General features: G+C 37.3%; 1 protein-coding gene across 1 annotated transcript; it reads left to right on the top strand.

Annotated features, from left to right (window-relative positions):
* The first annotated feature begins 513 nt into the window (after positions 1 to 513).
* LOC113051639 (protein SON-like) lies at positions 514 to 10,109 on the top strand. Its single transcript, XM_026215547.1, has 13 exons — positions 514 to 603; positions 4,410 to 4,605; positions 4,739 to 4,852; positions 4,948 to 4,998; positions 5,230 to 5,319; positions 5,437 to 5,517; positions 5,676 to 5,759; positions 6,120 to 6,203; positions 6,320 to 6,403; positions 6,487 to 6,496; positions 6,590 to 6,659; positions 7,579 to 7,679; positions 9,750 to 10,109. Exons 2-12 carry the CDS (start codon positions 4,413 to 4,415, stop codon positions 7,633 to 7,635), a joined length of 918 nt encoding a protein of 305 aa, XP_026071332.1. The 5' UTR covers positions 514 to 603; positions 4,410 to 4,412; the 3' UTR covers positions 7,636 to 7,679; positions 9,750 to 10,109.
* Positions 10,110 to 21,647: the final 11,538 nt, after the last annotated feature.

Below are 21,647 nucleotides of genomic sequence, written 5' to 3'. Positions count from 1 at the left end.
GAAAATATTGTTTTTTCCTGATCAGAAGATTAATATTTCTTGGAGTTTGTAAGAAGGGTATTTTTATTGAATTTTGATAAGGAAGTCTAGCTTCCAGTTCGCTGGACGAACAGATTGTCTAGAGTAACTTAAATTAATTCTAGTAAAGGTTACCTTTAAATGATTAAATATTCCCTCTTTGGGTAATTTAATATTTGTAAGCAATAAGCACGTTATATTCATAGACTCATGAATATTCACTTCATTTGAGTTAATTATTCCCCAGAAAGTGATTGTTGCTACAACATGCTAAAACAACAGAGAAAGCAAATTACCAAACCATGTTCATTATTATCTTAAATAAATGTAAAGAGTTTTACATATTCCGTCAAAGTTAAACAACTGTGATTGAGGTGCAATGAGTCAATGACCTGATCAATGATTCATCCATTGCTATAATTAACCCACCCCACGAGGTGGCGGTAATGCGCCATTAAAGATAGTTGCCAACCACCATTAAAACGAAAGAAGAAGAAGGAGCGCGTGAATGTGGCGCGAAAAAAGCCCAGCGCCAACCGCCAGATTCCAGAAAGCTCTTCACGACTCAGAAAGCAGCTGTGTAAAGTAAGTAGCTATGACAAAATAATTAGATATGATAGCAAAATAAGTGTAAAGTTGAAAACGTTTAGCTTATTTCAACCAAACCTGACTTTTTTTTATTGTGAACGTAAATACAGTAGCTAGCTAGACATTCGGCTACCCTGAGGGTCCATAGCCACACCACACGGATGGACAGTTAGCTAATAAATTACCCAAATGCGGATATTAATAAGACATTAAAGTTTAACTGTTGGTGATTATTTTGTAATTTAGTTATGTTATATCGAGGTAGATATCCAGATTAATTAATTTTAGCTTTGTTTATGCTATTTATAATCTTCCTTTAAAACATTACCTCAGCTAGGTTGCCCAACTTAACTGATAGAATTTAGCTGTACGGCTAAGTGTTTAGTTTTGTGTTTTTCTTCAAGCTAGCAAGCACAAAACCTCATTGTTAGCTAGATGGTGAAGTTCAAGATTGAGAATGAGACGTCACGCGTTTCACTCCGCGAAGGCGCCGCCATTTTAGAGTCCTGCAACGGGTCGGGTAACGGCACGTTACCCTTATAAAAGTGGATAAAACGGGTGGTGACATTCCTAAAATTCACGGGCGATGATGCGGGCGGATAATGAACTCCTTGCAGACGGGTAACCTTAGTAGCAGATGAAAAATATGTGCTTGAAGAGCTCTTTTCCAAAACGCCATTGTCATATCATTTTTGCTCCATCAGCGTGTCATGCCAAATCCTGTGCTGTGTCTGAAATCGCTCACTCATTCACTAATCCCTATATAGTGTATGGCAGTTGAGTTCACTATACCTATCAGGAAGTAGTGAACAAATTAATAAGTGAACGGATTCGGACAGTGATGTAACGTATAGCCTACACTGCGCGTGAGACTTGGAGCTGTTGCTTATATTACATGTAACCTTGCCTAATTAAAAAAAATAATACTAATAGCAATAATACTCAATTACTTTATATTGCAGTTATACATGCCTCCGCGTCAGCTTTGTGGTTTCATCGATGGTATATAATAATTATTATTTTTATTTTTTTGTAATGCTTTCATAATCATTAAATGCGTACTGATCAATAAATAACATACTGAGAACAAAAATAAACACACATAAACACGTTCATAATTATGTATTTATTATTTTTAGTATCTTGACACTCTCTCAAGCAGCGTTTTGAGCTCAGATAAGATGGTTGAGCGTCCTCAGGCGACCGTTAATTTTACATCAGAATACACTTGGTGCTGAACTTTGTGGGGGCGGGTCTCCAAAAATTGACCTGTGCAGGACTTTGGTTGCCATGGTTGTGACAGAGCAGCTTGATATGCCTTTGCATTTTCTCTACAGTACACACTCTAAAAAAATATTCAGTGGCTTAGAAAATATCTCAGTAATAATTAACTTTATAAAATTAAGAAAATCTCTGAATATAATTTACTTGATTGTTTGAGTTGAAAATATAATTTTTTCTAAAAATAAGTTGTACAAAAAATAAACACTAAAATAATTTTGTATATTTGACTAACCAATTATTTATATAATTTATATATTTGTGAAATTTCTATCAAAATATTTGAGAATGGAGAATTAAACTGATCTCAAGAACCACAAATATTACTTATATTATATTATTACAAGAAAGATATCCTTCCAAAACGTTGGCAGTCCTTGAGAGAATCCAGGATTACATTTAAATTGAAGCAAGCATCATGATGTCTGCACATAAATGTACCTCCTATAATTAGCAAACACTATAAAACTTGGTTAATAATGTTTTAAAAATCAAATCAATTTAAAAAATTTACAATGTCAACATACACTTCTATTACTATTGCAGATATGACATACTTAAGAAGTTGGAGAAAAAGAAAAGCAGAAGTTAATTCCATTGCTCAGTTGGATAGTGATGACAACCTTGATATTCATTCGCTACCAAGTGATAGAAGTGATGGTGATGGACTTCAAGAAGTTGTACAAGATAATGAATGCGATTATGGATACACAGAGCATGTAGAATCCTCTGACTCTGAGCCTGAAATCCTGAGTTTACACCCTGACAGTGATACACCAGATATTGGCTGTGATTTAAGGACTTGGTCAACAAGTAATTCAGTCACTCAAACGTCATTGAATGAGCTACTAGGCATCCTACGTAGACATGGGCACCAGCTGCCAAAGGATGCACGCACCCTCCTTTCAACCCCCAAAACCGTTGAATGTCTTTATAGATGTAATGGGGAGTACATTTATTATGGTTTAGAACAAGGCATTAAACTAAAGATTGCACAGTGCCAATCCTTTTCACAAAACCTTGTTGAGTTGTGTGTGAACATTGATGGCGTACCACTTTTTAAATCAAACAGTGTTCAATTTTGGCCCATATTGGCACAGTTTCACACTTTTGATCCTTTCATTGTTGCACTTTTCTGTGGAACAGCAAAGCCAAGTCCTTTGGATGATTTTGTCAAAGACCTTTTGGAAGAGTTTCAGCATCTCAAAGCTGTTGGGATGGAGTATGAAGGTCAACTTTATGCTATCAGCCTTAAGGCCTTTATATGTGATGCACCAGCAAGATCATTTTTAAAGTGCGTAAAAAACCACAATGGGTACTCCAGCTGTGAAAGATGTTTGGCCAAAGGATCGTGGGAAGGTATAGTAGTTTTTAACAGTCATGAGAGCTTTAGAGCAAGAACAGACGAGGAGTTCAGTCAAGTACTGTATGAAGATCACCAGACTATAAAAAGCCCACTTATTGATGCAGGCATACCTTGCGTGAGCTCTTTTGTGTTAGACTATATGCATTTGATTTGTTTAGGAGTAGTAAAACGTGTTCTAGTCTTTTTGTCTCGGGGTCCAAAAGTGTGCCGGCTATCTGCAAGACAAAAAGATGAGATCTCAGAAAAACTAAACAAGCTGAATGGATCCATGCCAAGTGAGTTTGCAAGGCAGCCCAGGGGTTTGAGGGAACTGGATAGATGGAAAGCAACTGAATTTCGACAGTTCGTTTTATATACTGGACCAAATGTTCTTCGAAATGTAGTTTCACATGAAGTGTATACTCACTTTTTGACATTGACAGTGGCTCTGTCAATCCTGCTGAGCTCTGATGAGAACACACAACGTTCATATATTGCATATGCTGAGGAGCTTCTAAAATACTTTGTTGAAAGGTGTGATGACCTTTATGGAAAAACATTTGCAGTCTACAATGTGCACTGCCTGTTGCATCTGCATGAAGATGCTTCTCGCTTCAACTGTTCACTAAATGACATCTCATGTTTCCCATTCGAAAATCATCTGCAAGTAATAAAAAAATTGGTCAAAAATAGCCACAATCCAATTGCTCAAGTAACAAAGCGGATAAGTGAGATCGAAAATGCAAAGAAAGGCATCAACAAGCCTCAAGAGACAAGGTCATGTTTTTATATATCAACCAAAGATAAAGACCACTGCTTTATGCTTCACAATGAAAATCTTTCATTTGTGAAGGAAAAAAGGCAAGATGGAACTTTGGTATGTGATGTTGTGCTGAGCCAAAAGGACACAAGAGACTTTTTTAAGAAGCCATGTGAGTCAAGGCTATTGAATATAGTCTATGTTCAAAGAAAACAGACAAAGACAAAGTTATTGCAAACCAAAGACCTTTACCGGAAAGTTGTTTGTCTCCCTTGTGAACAAGGGCATGTCCTTTTTCCTCTCCTCCATGGAATGGAGCACAGGAAATGAACATAAATAACTTTTGTAATATTTACTATTATTAAAAATAGTAGTGCACTGTGTAGTTCTAAATTAAATTATCTAATTGTGTTTCAGGCAATGGTATACGCACGGGCTGTTTGGGTGGAGAATGGGAAGCAGATGGAAGGAGTTTTGCCATTGAACTGGATTGACACAGAGACCAAAGTGGTGCGATGGCCTTTAAAAAATGTGTCTGTGGCACATAAGCACCTTTTACAACCAGAAGAGGACTGGTTAAGCTTTGAATTTCTAAAAGTCAAAGTGACATCAGGTGAAAAAAAATAATATTTTGAATGTTATTTCTGGCTTTTTTTAATTTTAATTTAATAATTTGTTACAACACTATAATACTCGAATACGTATTACTATTGTTAGTAGTGGGTTTTTTTATTCTTGATTTTTAGTAAGCCGACAGGAGTGTGAAAAATATAATTACACCTCAGCTCAAACCGAAGAGGAGGACACAGTCAGTCAAAAGAGAATGAAGAAAAGAAGGAAATTTGAAGATTATATTCAAGGTAATTTATTTGGTCCTATTTAAGGACATGCATTAAACAATGAGCGTATAATGTAAACAATCACATATCATAAGTGACAAATATAATATTGGCAGGGTCAGATTTGTCTCCTGAGGAGGATGAGTCATTGCCAGACAAGAAAAAGGGTGAGTACAGTTTAAGTTGTTTGTGTAAACTGTATTAGTATTCATCATTATCTGACCATGATTAATTTCATTGTGCATGTTCTTGTCTAGAGGATACAGTGAGTAAAATAGCTGGGCTGGTCCAGTGGTATAATTCAGTAATCAAACTTCAGGAAATGGATGGCAATATGAGTTTTCTGTCATTTTAAGTTGCTGTACTGCTTCTGGTTAAGGAATTGCTTTTAACCACAGGACAAAATGCAATGCTGCTCGAGTTACCTGCACCCCCAGAACTGGCTAACACCACCATTAGACAACCAGAGAGTCCTGCATCTTCAGACAGTAATTTCCTTTTTTTTTTTTTTTTATTCTACTTGTTCACAATGCTGATGGAATATAAAGTATTTTTAAGCCTGGGTTCAAAACAAAGTGTTTCAACCATTTCTGTTCCTTTTTCAGTTTCGGGATGTTCTTGTCCAACGCATCACCGTTCGCCCACAAGGTCTGAATCATTAGAAGCATTTAGTCCAGAGTCAGACAGTTAAGTCAGTAAAAAAAAATTGTTTAATTGGCTAGTACATTTTTTTTTATTGCATTCTTCATTTCTCCTACCTCACTCATTGACATTATTGCAGGAGCAAAAAAAAAAAAAAACATTTCATTGAGCTTTAACGCAGGTTTTTTTTTTTGTTGTTAAGGGTCTAGGCGTTCTCGCACATCTCAGCGTGGAGTTCGAAAGCAATCACAGTCCGGGAGCAGAAAGAGTCGGGAGTCCTCATCCAGTGAGTCCATGATTCATTTCATTCTTCATAGTTGTCAATTCTCCTAACTCACTTATTGACATTATTGCAGGAGTAGCTGTCTTTAAAAAATGGTTTTAACGCGCTTCAATGCTGTGTTTTATTTAATAAAAACATTTTAGGATATAGGCGTTCTCACACACCTCAGTGTGGAGTTCAAAAGCAAGTTCGGGAGCAGAAAAGGTCGGGCATCCTCATCCAGTGAGTCCTTAATCATTTGCATTCTTCATAGTTGTCAATTCTCCTACCTCACTCATTGACATTATTGTAGGAGCAGGTGTCTTTAAAAACGATTTCAATGAGCTTCAATGCTGTTTTTTATTTAATAAATTTTTCTTTAAGGATCTATAGGTTCTCGCACACCTCAGCGTGGAGTTCGAAAGCAATCACAGTCCGGGAGCAGAAAGAGTCGGGAGTCCTCATCCAGTGAGTCCATGATTCATTTCATTCTTCATAGTTGTCAATTCTCCTACCTCACTTATTGACATTATTGCAGGAGTAGCTGTCTTTAAATTTTAATCAGCTTCAATTTTTTTTTTCAGGATCTAGGCGTTCTCGCACACCTCAGCATGGAGTTCAAATGCCATCAGAGTCCGAGAGAGGCTTATTCCCCATGTCTCAAGCTAGTACGTCCATGGTCAATATTTATTATTGTATGATTCTTTAGTAATCAAAGTAAAAAAATAAATTAATGCATTTTCTTCCACAGAATACCAGAAGTCAGTGCTTGGAAAGCTTGTAGAAATTCTTGATGAGATAAAAAGAGTCGGAAGGCACTATGAGCTACTGAATTCTGCTGTCCATGTTGCTAGGCTAGAAACCTTTGAAGATTTTGCAGAAGAAGAGGCACGTCTCAAGGAACGCAACCTCTGGGAACAAAGGGTATGATTTCTACAGAAATTGGACTAAACTCTGTCAATAAGACTAGACTTCCAAGTCTCCAAAAAGTCTAAATTATCTATAATGTGCAAAAAATATGCTTTTTGCAGCATCTTTTACCATGCACACAGCTTTATAGGATGTTATTGTATGGATGAGTCAACATGAGTAGTTCCCATTTAAGCTCAATCTGGCAACAATCAGATTGTTATTTACAAACTATATTTACAACACCATTGGTTTATTCATAATGTATTGAGTGGCTTTTCATGTGTCATGTACAGGTGTCCAAGCTCTCAAAGGTGGGAGGGAGGAATAACAAAGACTGCGTCCATAAAGTAATGGACACGTATTAAACAACTTTCACATGCTCAGAATATAGAATGTAATTATGCAGTTAATTACAGTAAATTATTATGCAGTTAATTAGCTCCGGACCGAGACTCGAACTCGCAACCCCCCGTACTCCCAATCAAAAGGTTGTGAGTTCTAGTCTCGGTCCGGCAGGAATTGTGGGTGGGGGGAGTGCATGTACATTTCTCTCTCCACCTTCAATACCACGACTTAGGCACCCTTGAGCAAGGCATTCCCTGGGCGCCGCAGCATAAATGATGCACACTGCTCCGGCTGTGTGTTCACAGTGTGTGTGTGTGTTCACTGCTCTGTGTGTGTGCACTTCGGATGGGTTAAATGCAGAGCACGAATTCTGAGTATGGGTCACCATACTTGGCTGAATGTCACTTCACTTTTTTTTCACTTTAGTTAAATTTTTACTCCTTGTCTGCTCTGTTTGCCCTCCTCTTAGCACGTAGAAAAGCATAAATGCAGAAAGTGATGATTCATTAGGAATAATGCAAGCAGAAAGGAATATTTGTAGAATGTAGGCGTTGACCTCACTATGATTTTCTGCATGTTTTCTCAGGCTTTTCACCAACAGCCTAATGGCTGCTTTCAACATGAAGGGGCGGGGTCGCAGTGAGAAAAAAGCCTTCCAGGATACCGTTCATTACTCTGTGGTAAAAGGTAACTGCATTTTTCATGTTTATACAGGTGCTTCTCAAATTAGAATAGTGGAAAAGTTTATTCATTTTAGGAATTTAAGGAATTTAACTAAGGTCCAATATGTAAATTTCTTCGCCGCTAGGGGTTGCTAACCTCTTACAAGACACATGCGACACGAGTCCTGGAATATAAAGGAATATTGACAATTCTACCGAAATAGATGGAAGTGTTGAATTACTATTCACAGGTCAGTTTATTAGACGAATGAAACTTGCAGCGCTGTTTCACTTGGTCAAACCAGTACACGATCAAACTTCGTTTGTCTGTATGAGACTAGCAGTAATTTCAACATTACAATTACATACAGATCCTATACTAACATTTCATCTTGTAAACTATATAACATTGATTAGTTTTATGTACATTTTCTTACCTGTCTAATAAAGTACATTTAAGAGCAGTGTCAAGTAGAAGTTCGTCTCGGACGTAGAGATCTCAAACACCGCGCTGATGTTGATCCACGTTTTAGTTTTTTTGTTTTTTTAATCCAAAGTCTGCTTGCCATGGTCCATAATGTTTGAACGAAACAACAAGCGTGCAGATAGACATTTCGAACTACAGTTGTCCACGTCTGTCACCTTGGTTACAATCAGAGGCCTCTGGTTACTATCCTGTTGTTAAGTGATGACGTAAGAAGCGCTGTTTCCGGGTCCAAGCCTCAACTTGAGAATACGACCTCAGCAGCTGTTTTTGAGCACTATTTTTTCATATTAATAATTTAAGCTAAACGCTTTCAAACTTACGGTATACACTACAGTCTCCATGCTCACAGTATCCCAAACACAAATAATTTTTATATATATTTTTTATATTTATATTTTCATTGTCTGGCTATCTGGGACTTTGGTATGGAGTTAAAGGTTAAGATTAACTTTTTTCCCTCGTATTCTATCACATTGTGAGTTTATATTAGCACCTTTTGTTGTTTTCTCGTGGTAACTGATAGAGCGTTTGGACACGGAAGCGCTGCTACGTCACGTCAGACTTAACAAGTGAATACGGCGGAAACCAGGGAGAACGCGGATATTACGTCAGTGACGGGCGACAAGTGAAGAAAATATCTGGGACGGACAATTATTTAATTTAAAATTTATCTGAAATAAAAAATCTCTGGGGACTTTTGGGATATTGTAAGTACACAAGTGCAGGAAATATAACACTGTTCAAGTGATTTGGGAATATTTTATTACAAAATTCCTACATATTTGACCTTTTAATATTTGAAACTTATTTATTATATAGACTCATTACATGCAAAGTGATTACATGCAAAAAGATTTCAAGCCTTTATTTGTTGTAATTTTGATTATGGCTTATGAAACCCCCAAATTCAAAATCTCAGAAAATTTTAATAAAACATCAAAATTGATAAGAAAGGGGATTTTAAATACAGAAATGTTGGCTCTCTGTAAAAATAATCATGCATATGTACTTGGTTTTTTAAACAGAATTTATTTTATTTTTATGTATTAGAACAAAACTGTGTGGTGTCTATATTAAGGCACTGGGCATTTCAAATATTTTTGAAATCGTGCTTATTTTCTAAATTACTTAATTCCAGTTTAATTTTCACTAGTTCTCTTGGTCCCCCCATTTTTTAAATCCTGGAATCGCCTCTGCTGATTACATATGCATGATTATACTTTTCAGAGGGCCAACATTTCAGTATTTTCTATCTTTTTTTTATGTAATATTATAATTTTCTGAGATTTTGAAATTGGGGGTTTCATAAGCTGTAAACCAATAATCATAAAAATTACAACAAAGGTTCACTTTGCATGTAATGAGTCTATAATAATACATTAGTTTCACCTGTTAAGTTGAATTCCTGAAATTAACTTTTTAATGACATTTCTAATTTGAGAAGCACCTGTGTATATATGTAATTTAGCTTACCAATTGAATTTCTTTTGGGAAGGTATGCAAATCATGCAATTGTTAATTGATAATGTAAATACAATGTGTAGTAGGGGCCTTAATGATGTAAGACATGGTTTATTCATGCACCATCTAATATATTTTCTTTTGCAGCCGCAGTAATGAAGTGGAGTAAAACAGCCACAGAAGTGGAAACCAGGGCTGCCATGGCTGAGACACTTAAACATGCTCCAGGGAGAGCTGGAGGTGGAGGTCGCAAAGTTTGAACTTTTAGTGTACATTTTCTTTCTTAGAGTTGTTTTGTTGACTCTTGGAAAGTGAACTGTGTTGGTTACTGGACCCCGACCTATGTTTATTGGACTGACTCTTATGTGAAATATCTGTGTTGGTTACTGGACCGACCTATGTTAATTGCACTACTCTAATGTGAAATCTGTGTTGGTTACCGACTGTTTGCACTATTTAAAATGTGCTGTTTTAATTAATAAAGTGATTATATGCTAACCCTTTAAAGCTTTGTTTCATTCACATGTTAATATGAAATGTTATTTGGAATGTCAATGTGGACTTGAGAATTGACAACAATAGGCATTTAGTAAATGTTAAAGATCGACCTGTTTTCAACGTTGAAAAGTAGGACAAATTTGACGTCTTTTCAATTTTCATTTTCAACCTTCAGTGGACCATAATTAGACGTTGAAGATTGACCTGTTTTCAACGTTGAAAAGTAGAACAAATTTGACGTCTTTTCAATTTTCATTTTCAACCTTCAGTGGACCGTAATTAGACGTTGAAGGTTTACGTCTATTCAACTTCTAATAGACGACTTTTTGCTAGCTGGGAAGTGATACGTGGACCAAGGTGTCTGAGATTGTTCATTTTAAGTAAAGGATCTTAATATTTCGTCCACAACAACATTTAATGAGATCAACTTATAACGTTAACCTCCTTGTGGTTAGTCTGCATAAGATCAACAAGTCTGTTTGCTTTGCGGCCACTTTTAATACAAAATAAGTTCGTGAACAGAACAGCAAGGGCGATTTTTGACGCTCCCGACGCCGCCGGTGTGAACGCGCAGTTAGACGTATTATAATGAATGTTATTGATTTAGATCATTGCACGAATAACGTTGTTTCAGCAGAACTTCACTCACATCAACAGTAATCACTACAACGGTAACACTAGAAATGCATAACACATTACCTTCAGAAATGATTCAGACGATTCATTATTCAACGCATTAGTACACAGAACATAATTTTAAATATAATTATATTCATAAATGACTGTTAAAACATCCCAAAACAGCACCCAAACCTTGCAAAGACCTACCTCATTAATTATTCAAATACAACAGCCAATGGCAAGTCTCCAGCAGCAGACCTTTCAATATGTTATTTTTGTGTTAGTAGTTTTATTAATTCAAATTACAATATGCAGTTTGTGTGTAAGTATATGTATATATAAATCATGCAATTAATTTAGTTAAGCATACAGTATTGTATTGTTTATACGCAATTCCTTTGCGCAGCTGAGCTGCGCGTTGCATGCGATCTCAGAATACATTTTTGGCGGTTTTGGAAATGTTAAGAGACAATAAACAGAGACGTTGAGATCAAACGGTGAAGTATTTTATTTGAATAATTGAACAAAACAAGACTATTGTGGTCTATTTTAGTTATAGCCTAATATGGGTTTATGTTATGGTCTGTCTCAGATCATTAAAAAAAGTGTACCCCCCTATGAAAATTAAATGCCCCCCCATTTGGTTTGTTCTGGCGACGGCCCTGTGTGGGAGAGAGAGAGAGAGAGAGAGATGCATTAGAGACAAAACAGTATACACACTGTTAACTGTAGTGTTCAAACGTAGGTCAGTATCTGAATGAGAAATGTAGCTAGCTTGCCTGCTATCACCTGCAATCTCTGTAGCAGGAATAATGTGAGCTATTGTAATGTACTATAATATCTTGTACTACCGTAAATATTAAATAAATAGGTGGACAATGGTAATCATGGAAAATTCGTGGTCTTTGTTAATTGCCTGTTACTGATCATAAATGTATTCATAGAACGGACTTCATAAATCTAACGTTAGGCGAGCAAACACATAGCTAGTTAAGGTTAGCTTACCCGAATCTGACAACCTTTTCATCCCCAGCGTGACCTCTTTAACGGGACATCGTAGTCGAGCCATTTCTCAGGGTAAGGTTGTTCGTCAGTCGCCTTCCCGTCCATGAAATGGTACGAACACACATAAGAGCCCTTGAGTGGGTGCTTCAAATTTAGCACCGTCATCCATTTCCTCAGGTGCATCTCTTCTTTAGGTGGTGGGTGTAAATTGTAAAGTGCACCACAACACTCAGACCGCGTCACAATGTGTTCGCTACATTGTTGGTGCAATTGTTTTTTTAATACAATTGTTATGCAGCCCCTAACTGAGCATATATCATACTTCTCTTCGTTCTGCGTTCTGTTATCTAGCCAGCCACTAGCTTAGGTACGTTACATCCGGTCCCTCAGCCGGAAGTAAGATGACAAAACGAGCGCAATGGCGGAACCGTTGTTGCCATGGAAAATAAGGTGAATACTTTAATTGTAAATAGAGTTCTGTCCCTCACATTAAGCAAATTAATGTCTTAGATGACATTGTCACCCAAACTGATGTGAAAAAAATCGGAAGGCGCCGAAAAGCACGCTGTTTGCATCCCTGATTTAACTTGTAAGTAGAAAGATACCACAGAAAACCTCATGGTTGAAAACTAGCAAAACCTTGGCCCAGTGACCAACCACTTACTTCTCGCTGTGCAACTTGAAGTGACGAATGAAATTTGAAGTTGTGGCCGATGAATCACTTATCTTGGCACTGCAGATATTACACACAGTTGTTCTTTTCTTGGCCGTGTACGCGTAATCTCTAAACCCAAACTTTATTATCCTCAGGGCTGGGGCTGTTGTTGTTGTTGCGGTGTCCATGTTGTCCACGGAGAGATCTGCTGTTTTGGCAGGCGGCAAGCAGCTTCCGGATAGCGTCTAGCGGTTTGCGCATGCGTATAAAGAAGAGTAGCTTGGGTTCGCCGACTTATTGGAAAATATATAGTTCATTCTTAAATATATGTAAAAAATCACAATAATTGAAAAAAAAATATTTTCCACAAGTCATTTCAAGTAAATAGGCACAAGTCCGAATCAAGTCTAAAGTCACAAGGAGCAAGTCTAAAATCAAGTCGAGTCTTTTCAGAGATCTAGTCTCTGTCCAGAGTAAGTCTCAAGTCCAGAAAATTGCGACTCGAGTCTGACTCGAGTCAAGTCATATGACTCGAGTCTCCCACCTCTGGTATTTAGCACCGCTTTAAATTGTGACTCTTCTAGGTGAGGTGAATCGATTATTTTCACCGTACCCTCAACGTCCAGTCAATCATCTTAGAGGAACTTTCCCTCCTCCTTCACCAACTCCAAGAATAAAGAAAAAGTGTTTGACCTACACACACAGATTATTTTGCCTATCTAACCGAAAAGATTCCAAAGTTCCAAAAGTGGCTGAAAAAATTTAATCTGGAGACAGCAGGACTTGGAGAAAAGAAAATAATTTTCCCTGGTGAGTTTACAACTGATATAGGCTGTGTAACAGTCAAGTAGAGTTTTATACAAGTTTGCACAAAAAGGATTTGAGTTTCCTGTGGAATTAAAACCATAAAACCACAGTTCCTTGTGTAAGTGTTCTGTACTTTGCTGATATTTGTTAATGTTATTTCAGCCACATAAAAATGTTTTTGTATAAAATTTGGACCCTTTCACGCTATGCCAGTATGATGATGGTTTTAAATTGATCAAAAAGTGAAATATTAGATGACTATACATTGGTGCATCTGTAGTAACATACAATCTTTAGCCCTTTAACACAGAGATTCCGGAAAATACATGGTTAAAGTGACCTGGGATTTGACCTGGATTCGTTTGATTTAGGTTCATTCACACTGCCAGTGATTTTCCTGAATTATAGAACACGTTCACACACAACCCGTAAAAGTCCCATAAAGACATGTGACATTGCTGTGACATGTAATGTCTCAGCAGCGTCTTAAAGGATTAGTTCACTTTAAAATGAAAATTCTGTCATCATATACTCACCCTCATGTTGCTTCAAACCTGTATGAATTTCTTTCTTCTGCTGAACAAAGAATATATTCAGAAGAATGTCAGTAACCAGACAGTTTTTGGGTCCCATTGACTTCCATAGTAGGAAAAAAATATACTATGGAAGTCAATGGGACTCAAAAACTGCCTTGTTTGATGATGACAGAATTTTCATTTTAAAGTGAACTATTCCTTTAAGTTTGCTTCTGAGCTGTGATTTCTTTCTTGAGAAACTACGCTTGTGCGATCATAGATCATAAACTAGCGCATTATGTACCATTTCACAGCCGACGAACAATCCCGACTTCAGTGTCATCACTACGGCATTGATTACGGCTTTTGTTCACACAGTGCGCGTTTCGGGACTTACATTTACATTTATTCATTTAGCAGACGCTTTTATCCAAAGCGACTTATAGATGAAGACAGTGGAAGCAATCAAAAACAACAAAAAGAGCAATGATATATAAGTGCTATTACAAGTCTCAGTTAGGTTAACACAGTACATGTAGCATGGGATTTTAAATAATATAATAAATAAAAAGAAAACAGATAGAATAAAAAATAAAAGAATAGAGCAAGCTAGTTAGAGGTCTTTACACACACACACACACACACACACACACACACACACATACATATACAATTGCATAATAAATTAAAAGAAAATAGAATACATAAAGATTAGAAAGGTAGTTAGATTTTTTAAAGAATATAATTAGAATAGTGAGTGTTAAAGTTAGAGGGTCAAATAAAGATGGAAGAGATGGGTTTTAGGCCGATTCTTGAAGATGGCTAAGGACTCGGATTGAGTTGGGGAGTTCATTCCACCAGAAGGGAACATTTAATTTAAAAGTCTGTAAAAGTGACTTTGTGCTTCTTTGGAATGGCACAATCAAGCGACGTTCACTTGCAGAACGCAAGCTTCTAGAGGGCACATAAGTCTGAAGTAACAAATTTAGGTAAATGGGTGCAGAGCCAGTGGTAGTTTTGAAGGCAAACATCAATGCCTTGAATTTTATGCGAGCAGCTGGAAGCCAGTGCAAATTGATAAACAGAGGTGTGACGTGTATTCTTTTTGGCTCATTAAAAATTAATCTTGCTGCCGCGTTCTGAATTAATTGTAAAGTTTTGACAGAATTGGCTGGAAGACCTGCCAAGAGAGCATTGCAATAGTCCAGCCTGTACAGAACAAGAGCTTGAACAAGAAGTTGTGCAGCATGTTCCGAAAGAAAGGGCTTGATCTTCTTGATGTTGAATAAAGCAAATCTGCAGGATTGGACAGTTTTAGCAATGTGGTCTGAGAAAGTCAGCTGATCAGCAATCATAACTCCAAGGCTTCTAGCTGTATTTGAAGGAGTTATGGTTGATGTGCCTAACTTGATTGTGAAATTGTGATGGAACAATGGGTTTGCTGGAATCACAAGCAGTTCTGTCTTGGCAAGGTTGAGTTGAAGGTGATGGTCCATCATCCAGGAAGAAATGTCTGTTAGACAAGCTTCGATGCGAATAGCTACTGTCGGATCATCAGGATGGAATGAGAGGTAGAGTTGAGTGTCATCAGCATAGCAGTGGTATGAAAAGCCATGTTTCTGAATGACAGAACCTAATGATGCCATTTAGACAGAGAAGAGAAGTGGTCTAAGAACTGGGCCCTGAGGCACCCCAGTAGTTAGATGTTGAGACTTGGACACCTCACCTCTCCAAGATACTTCGAAGGACCTATCTGATAGGTAAGACTCAAACCATTGAAGTGTGGTTTCTGAAATGCCATTTGCCAGTAGGGTTGATAGGTGGATCTGGTGATTAACTGTGTCAAAAGCATCAGACAGATCAAGCAGGATAAGTACTGAAGATTTGGATTCTGCTCTTGCCAGTCTTAGAGCTTCAACAACTGAGAGCAAGGCCGTCTCAGTTGAATGTCCACTTCTGAAGCTTAACTTAATACAGTAATGTTACTAGGTCCCCGACCCGGCATTAATCCCTGGTCGTGTTTGCTTTCACACAGAAGGTATTCTGGCAATGTCCCGGCAAATTGCCCGAATAATCGCGCTGTGTGAAAGGGGGTTTTCTGTTTGATTATGCAAGTAATGTTCTGCATTTTCTTACATTTTCTCATCAGACAGATACTCTTCTTCATCAGATTTTAATGAACTCATGCACCAGTTTCCAAAAAAAGAGAGATGCTGGTGGTTTTCAGCTTTTAAAGACAAGAGGCTGCACCAGGACAAAAATTCTGGAACCCGTCCCATGTCCAGACGAAGGCTATTCTCCTGAATATTTGTGCTCTGATGCAGTCGGAATAGGAGTTGCAAACAATTTATTTAAGACCCCTGCAAAAAAGATCTAAATACAGAAGTAAATGTTTTTAAAAAAATCTATAAAATGATCACTGAACCGTTTCATAAATTTTGTGGTATTTTACAGAATACCCAAGTGCTGCTTTTTATACAACTGTGCATAAAGATTGAATTTGTAAATGATAATTAGTTTCATGTTGTGACTGATTAATAGTTAATGTCTGATGTGGGCAATATTCTAAATTATACTCTTATTTTTAGGGGCGTAGGGAACTATTGTATTATTTAGGCCACATACACGTCTGCAGTATATGGTTGTCGGTCCGATGTCAAATAATCTTAACCCCACGTTTTTGTAGGTTGTTGTAGGACAAGTGTCTGGCGATATGCCGCCAGTGGTCTGTTTGTATTGCAGCAAGACTTTTCCATTACTGGAGATACAAGAGCATGTTGATCGCTGTGAACTGTAAGTATATTTTCTGGAGTGTCCAATTTACTTCAAAGTAGAATCATATCATGCAATATAACCTGTCCACAAGGGCTGCACGATTATGATAAATCAAAAATTCTGATTATTCCTTTGAAATTGTAATTGCTATTATTCATTACGATTATCACAATTTACATTATATCTATTAGTGCTGTCAAAGTTAATGCGTAATCATATTAATGGCGTTAATTTCCTGTTTGACCTGTGGCCCAACCCCTACTTGGAGAAATGGAGATACAAAGTTTTGCCAACTTAGCAACTTTTTTTGTTGTTTAAAAAAAGCACCAAAACTAGTGTTTGAAAAAAAAAAAAAATTAAACATTATGGTACCATCTTTTCATAAGTACCGGTGGTACCGAAGTACCCTGTTAATCGGTTCTTGTTGCGTTGACCGAAAGGTGCACAGTTGTGTCCTCTTCATAAAACATTGAGAAAACACTGTGAGTGGCAGCGCTGCTCAATCTACTCGTTGACAAGAAAAGAGGAAAGAGCCACATATGGAAATATTTTGGATTAGGCTAATGTCATGTTCACCCAGCGTGTTTTTGCACATGTAAATTCATAATCTCAAATGTATGCGTGCGACAAGCACGATTATTATAGAAGCAACGCGGCACGCTCGTTTTCCCAAGTGCCACTGTAGCATAGCAATGACAGACGCCACGGGATAGCAAGCGCTTAGGGAAAGGCAGACTGATCTCATGAAATGGCGTATGTATGACACGCCAATTCGTATGCCATTTTTGGCGTGCTATTAAGATGCATAATCGCTTTTTAGCGTGTATATCAATGGCGTTTGGCCTCCTTACATTACAATATATCAACCTGATGATGTTGGTCTCCTTTGGAAAACGTGTAGATGTCACAGTTTAATGCCCTCAGACATGAATCTTACACGTTTGCCATATCATGAAGATATCTGTACAATTCCCTATACCATTTTATAGATTGTAAATGTAAGATCCCTTAACCCTACTCTCACACCTAAACATACCCATTTTATAGACCATATTAAAATGATAAAACGTAATGGACAGAAAGATAGTTTGAGCCACTTATCCCACCCCTAAACCTAACCATAACCATTTCTTAAAACTACGTTGGCTACAATTATAAAGAAAATCAACAGACAGACAAGTATAATCACAATATTTTATTTATGGTTCCTAAAAGTTTTATCTCAAACTGATTGGCTTATAATGCTAGTATATGGGGCATCCAAGTAAAAAGAAATCGCTGGTTAATAACAAGGCTCTAAACAACCACTAACAAGGCTCAAAATAGCCCAACACTAACACGGTAGCTTAACGAGGGCCCCTACATGCAAACCGAAGTAGTTCCCAAAACCCTACATTATGAGAGCAGAGTAGGTAGCAGCAACAGATTTCGCGTTCTTCAGAGCTGCAACCACTTTTCCATTCCTGAAAGCAGCAGCAGCAGCAGAGCAGGCACCAGCAACAGATTTTCCATTCCCGAAAGCAGCAGCAGCAGCAGAGCAGGGACCAGCAACAGCTTTTCCATTCCGGAAAGCAGCAGCAGCAGCAGCAACAGCAATTCCATTCCCGAAAGCAGCAGAGCAGGGACCAGCAACAGTTTTTCCATTTCCGAAAGCAGCAACAGCAAAAGCTTTTCCATTCCCGAAAGCAGCAGAGCAGGGACCAGCAACAGTTTTTCCATTTCCGAAAGCAGCAGCAGCAGCAACAGCTTTTCCATTCCCGTAAGCAACAGCAACACAGCAGGGACGAGCAACAGCTCTTACATTCCCAAAAGCAGCAGAGCAGGGCGCATTCTTTCTGGCAGAGAGCAGGAGCATCAAGAGACCGGTGGCTCTAAGATTCTTTCTGAAGTAGAAGGTCTGCACATTCTGCAATATTCTAAATGGGCCTTTTCATCATATGTCTTTAAATGCAATTGGGCAAAATAGTTCTCATTGTATATTTACCATTCTTTACCAGTCTTTCTCTCTGTCCCTCTGTCTGACATCTATATCTGTCTGTCTATCTATGGGTGTTTGATTTCAGCGAACGCTGACAACGTGAATAATATTCATGAACCCAGCAGCTCATCAATAATTTATCTAATATTTTAAGCGCAACCACCAATCCTAAGTTCAGTTAGAATGATAAATATGAATTAATATATGGTTATCAAGTTTTAGTTCTAATTATTAAAATTTTAACTTATACTAACTTCTATTTTCAGATTGGAAAATTGAGTGATGAACACCAGGCAGCATACCGTTTTCAAAGAAATGTATTGCATGGTGCTGAAGACCGCACACCCCTTAAGGTTACATTAGATCTAACCAGCAGTATGCAAGACAGAGATAGACGGTTTCTGTCATTCTACAAGTCAAACCGAACTGACTGGGCATCCCCATTATCGATCAACCTTAAAGGTATGGTTAAAACGTTATCTTTTTCATTAAACATAAGATTGTTATTTAAATACTATTTGTATGTATGAAGAAAGCTCTTTATTGTGTCAGGTGATGCTGTAATTGGGGAGGGCGTAACCCGTTATTACTTTGCGATGCTTATGTCGAGAATACAATACGGCTTCAATTTAAACATTGGTAAGTATTTTTTATTTACTTGTTCAATTGAGAAGGGTTTGTCTTAATTGTTGTATGAACTAAATGCCAACTTTTAAAACTTTAAGAAAACACTGGAAAAATGCTGTTATTCAATGGAGAAGAAGATCACTTGGTACCATCGTCCTCACGAGTTCTTCTGGACAGTGATCTTTTTAGGGTCATTGGTCGAATGATTGGCCACTCGTTCATTCATGGAGGGCCACTCTTGACAGGGCTGAGCACATCCATGTTCAACCTACTTCTAGGAAATGACGAGCCAGCTATCATACACATGAAAGACTGCCCAGACCAAGATTTAATAGATATTGTTTCTCTGGTTAGTTTAATTCTACTTTAAAGGGATGGTTCACTTTGAAATTAAATTTTGGTATGTTTTAGTTTACCTCAGGGGCATCCAAGATGTAGTTGTCTTTTGTTTCAATTGATATTTTTAGATCAAACCGTTCTTGTCTGTCAGTCATTTAATGCAGGTCTATGGTCACCACCTAAAAGAACGTGCACAACGAGTCCAAATTAAACAATTCCCCAGCGGTTTGTGTGAGAAAACTAACAGTATTTCTATCGTTTTACCTCTACACTTTCCGGCGCTTGCGCAGACTAAGCCAGAACGCGCGCACATGTCACACACCAGGAAGCACGCGTGCCCTCCGGTCACTTGGACGTGGCTGTGTACAAGAGGTAAAAACTATATAAATACTGTTCATTTTCTCACACAAACCGCTTGTTTCATGTCTTAGGCCATCAATGTGTACTTACGATGGGGATTTGTTTAATTTGGACGATGGGGAAATGTTTCATTTGGACTTCACTGTGCATGTTCTTTGAGGTGGTGACCATAGACCTGCATTATATGACTGACAGACAAGAACGGTTTGACCTAAAAATATCAAAATTGAAACTACTGCGGAAACAAAGACACCTACATCTTGGATGCCCTTGAGGTAAGCTAAAACATACCAACATTTAATTTCAAAGTGACCTATGCCTTTAAGTCATCACAATGCTTTTTATTTTGCAATTTAAATGACAACAATATTTGATGTCAACAATTTGCGTGTTTTTTCATAGCTTGAAGAGTCACGGAATCTTACAGATGTGGAACGATACAAAGTTAATGATCTTGCTTTTAGCTGGGACTTGCCACCATTAACTACAGAAAATCGGAAGTGGCTTGCAGAAACCATTCTTCAACATGCGGTATTAAGTATTGTGATGCATTTGTGTGAAACGGAATGTTGAATAAGAAGGAATAGCTTGTTTGCAGTCACATGATTCTAGGGGTGTAAAAATACCCTAATTTCACGATTTGATACATATCACGATACTGAACTCACAAAACGATATTATTGCGATACTCCCAAGACATATGATAAAAGGTTAGCAAAAAATTTGCTCTTGATTAAAATGCTGACATTACATAAGCCACAAATATGTCCGTTCTTACAATATTGTGTCTGATTCTTAAGGTTAATGGTCGTAGAGAGAAGCAGGTGAAACAGATCATATGGGGTCTGAAGGACACTGGGGTCCTTCTTATGATAAAGGAACGCCCTTCTCTCATCACAGTGCTGTTCCCAAGAGCTGTTGACAAAATCATCCTTCCTGAAGTAATGGATTATTTATGATTTTGAAAACATGCAACCAAACTTTTCATTTTTCATTTCTTTGTCCATAGATGGTTTTAGAAAGAGTTATATGGCCAATGATGCAGAATGAGGACGACAATTAAAAATGCCCACTGCATTCACATGCACAGAGACAATAAAACTGCCTTCTCACTACACTAATTATATGGACTTTCAGGTGGACATTAAAGCAGCAGTGTCCACAATTGAAAGTGGATTTGGATTAATTTAATCATATGGTGAGTTCCTGGGCTTTTTAAATGAAGAGGCCAGTCCCCAACTGTTAGCCGTATGCTTCCCTGCCATTAGACTTTTAATTGATAGTTTAATTGACAACTTAATTGATACTAGTACTTTAATTTTCGTATTTGTAAGTTTAATAAAAATGTAATTACCAGCCGGTACAAAAAAAAATGTATTGAGAAAAAAAAGAAAATCCAAATGAAACTAAATGACTTGATAATTTCATGTCAACTTATTTGTAGCCATTGTACATTGTTTGTAACTTAAAGATGAATTTTCATGCTAAAGAAAGTAAATGTTCTAGTAGTGTAATATTTGTATTTGTAAGTTTAATCAAAAAAAGTAATTACCAGCCAGTACAAAAAGTTGAGAAAAAAAATATAATTCAAATTAAACTAAATGATTTGATAATTCCATGTCAGTTTATTTGTAGCAACTATGTACATTGTTTATAACTAAAGATGCATTTTCATGCTAAAAAAGGTCATTGTTCTAGTACTGTAACATTTGTATTTGTAAATTTAATCCAAATGTAATTACCAGCCAAAGTAAGAGGTATATACATACAAAATATTAATGAGATATATATATATATATATATATAATAAACACAGGAAATATCTGGAATTTCCTATCAAATAAAGATACAAATATGATGCCTAG

Source organism: Carassius auratus, chromosome 32 (genome assembly GCF_003368295.1).
Source record: "Carassius auratus strain Wakin chromosome 32, ASM336829v1, whole genome shotgun sequence".
In the NCBI taxonomy this organism is placed as follows: domain Eukaryota; kingdom Metazoa; phylum Chordata; class Actinopteri; order Cypriniformes; family Cyprinidae; genus Carassius; species Carassius auratus.
The sequence above is the reverse complement of the archived record's forward strand: the minus strand, read 5'-3'. Positions and strand labels throughout refer to the sequence as shown.

Bases quoted from the DNA above. Each gene is read 5' to 3' on its own strand.
- LOC113051639 (XM_026215547.1), top strand. From the start codon at position 4,413: ATGGTATACGCACGGGCTGTTTGGGTGGAGAATGGGAAGCAGATGGAA. The intron at 5,760-6,119 runs GTGAGTCCATGA...TTTTTCTTTAAG, and splicing joins GAGTCGGGAGTCCTCATCCA to GATCTATAGGTTCTCGCACA. The intron at 6,204-6,319 runs GTGAGTCCATGA...TTTTTTTTTCAG, and splicing joins GAGTCGGGAGTCCTCATCCA to GATCTAGGCGTTCTCGCACA.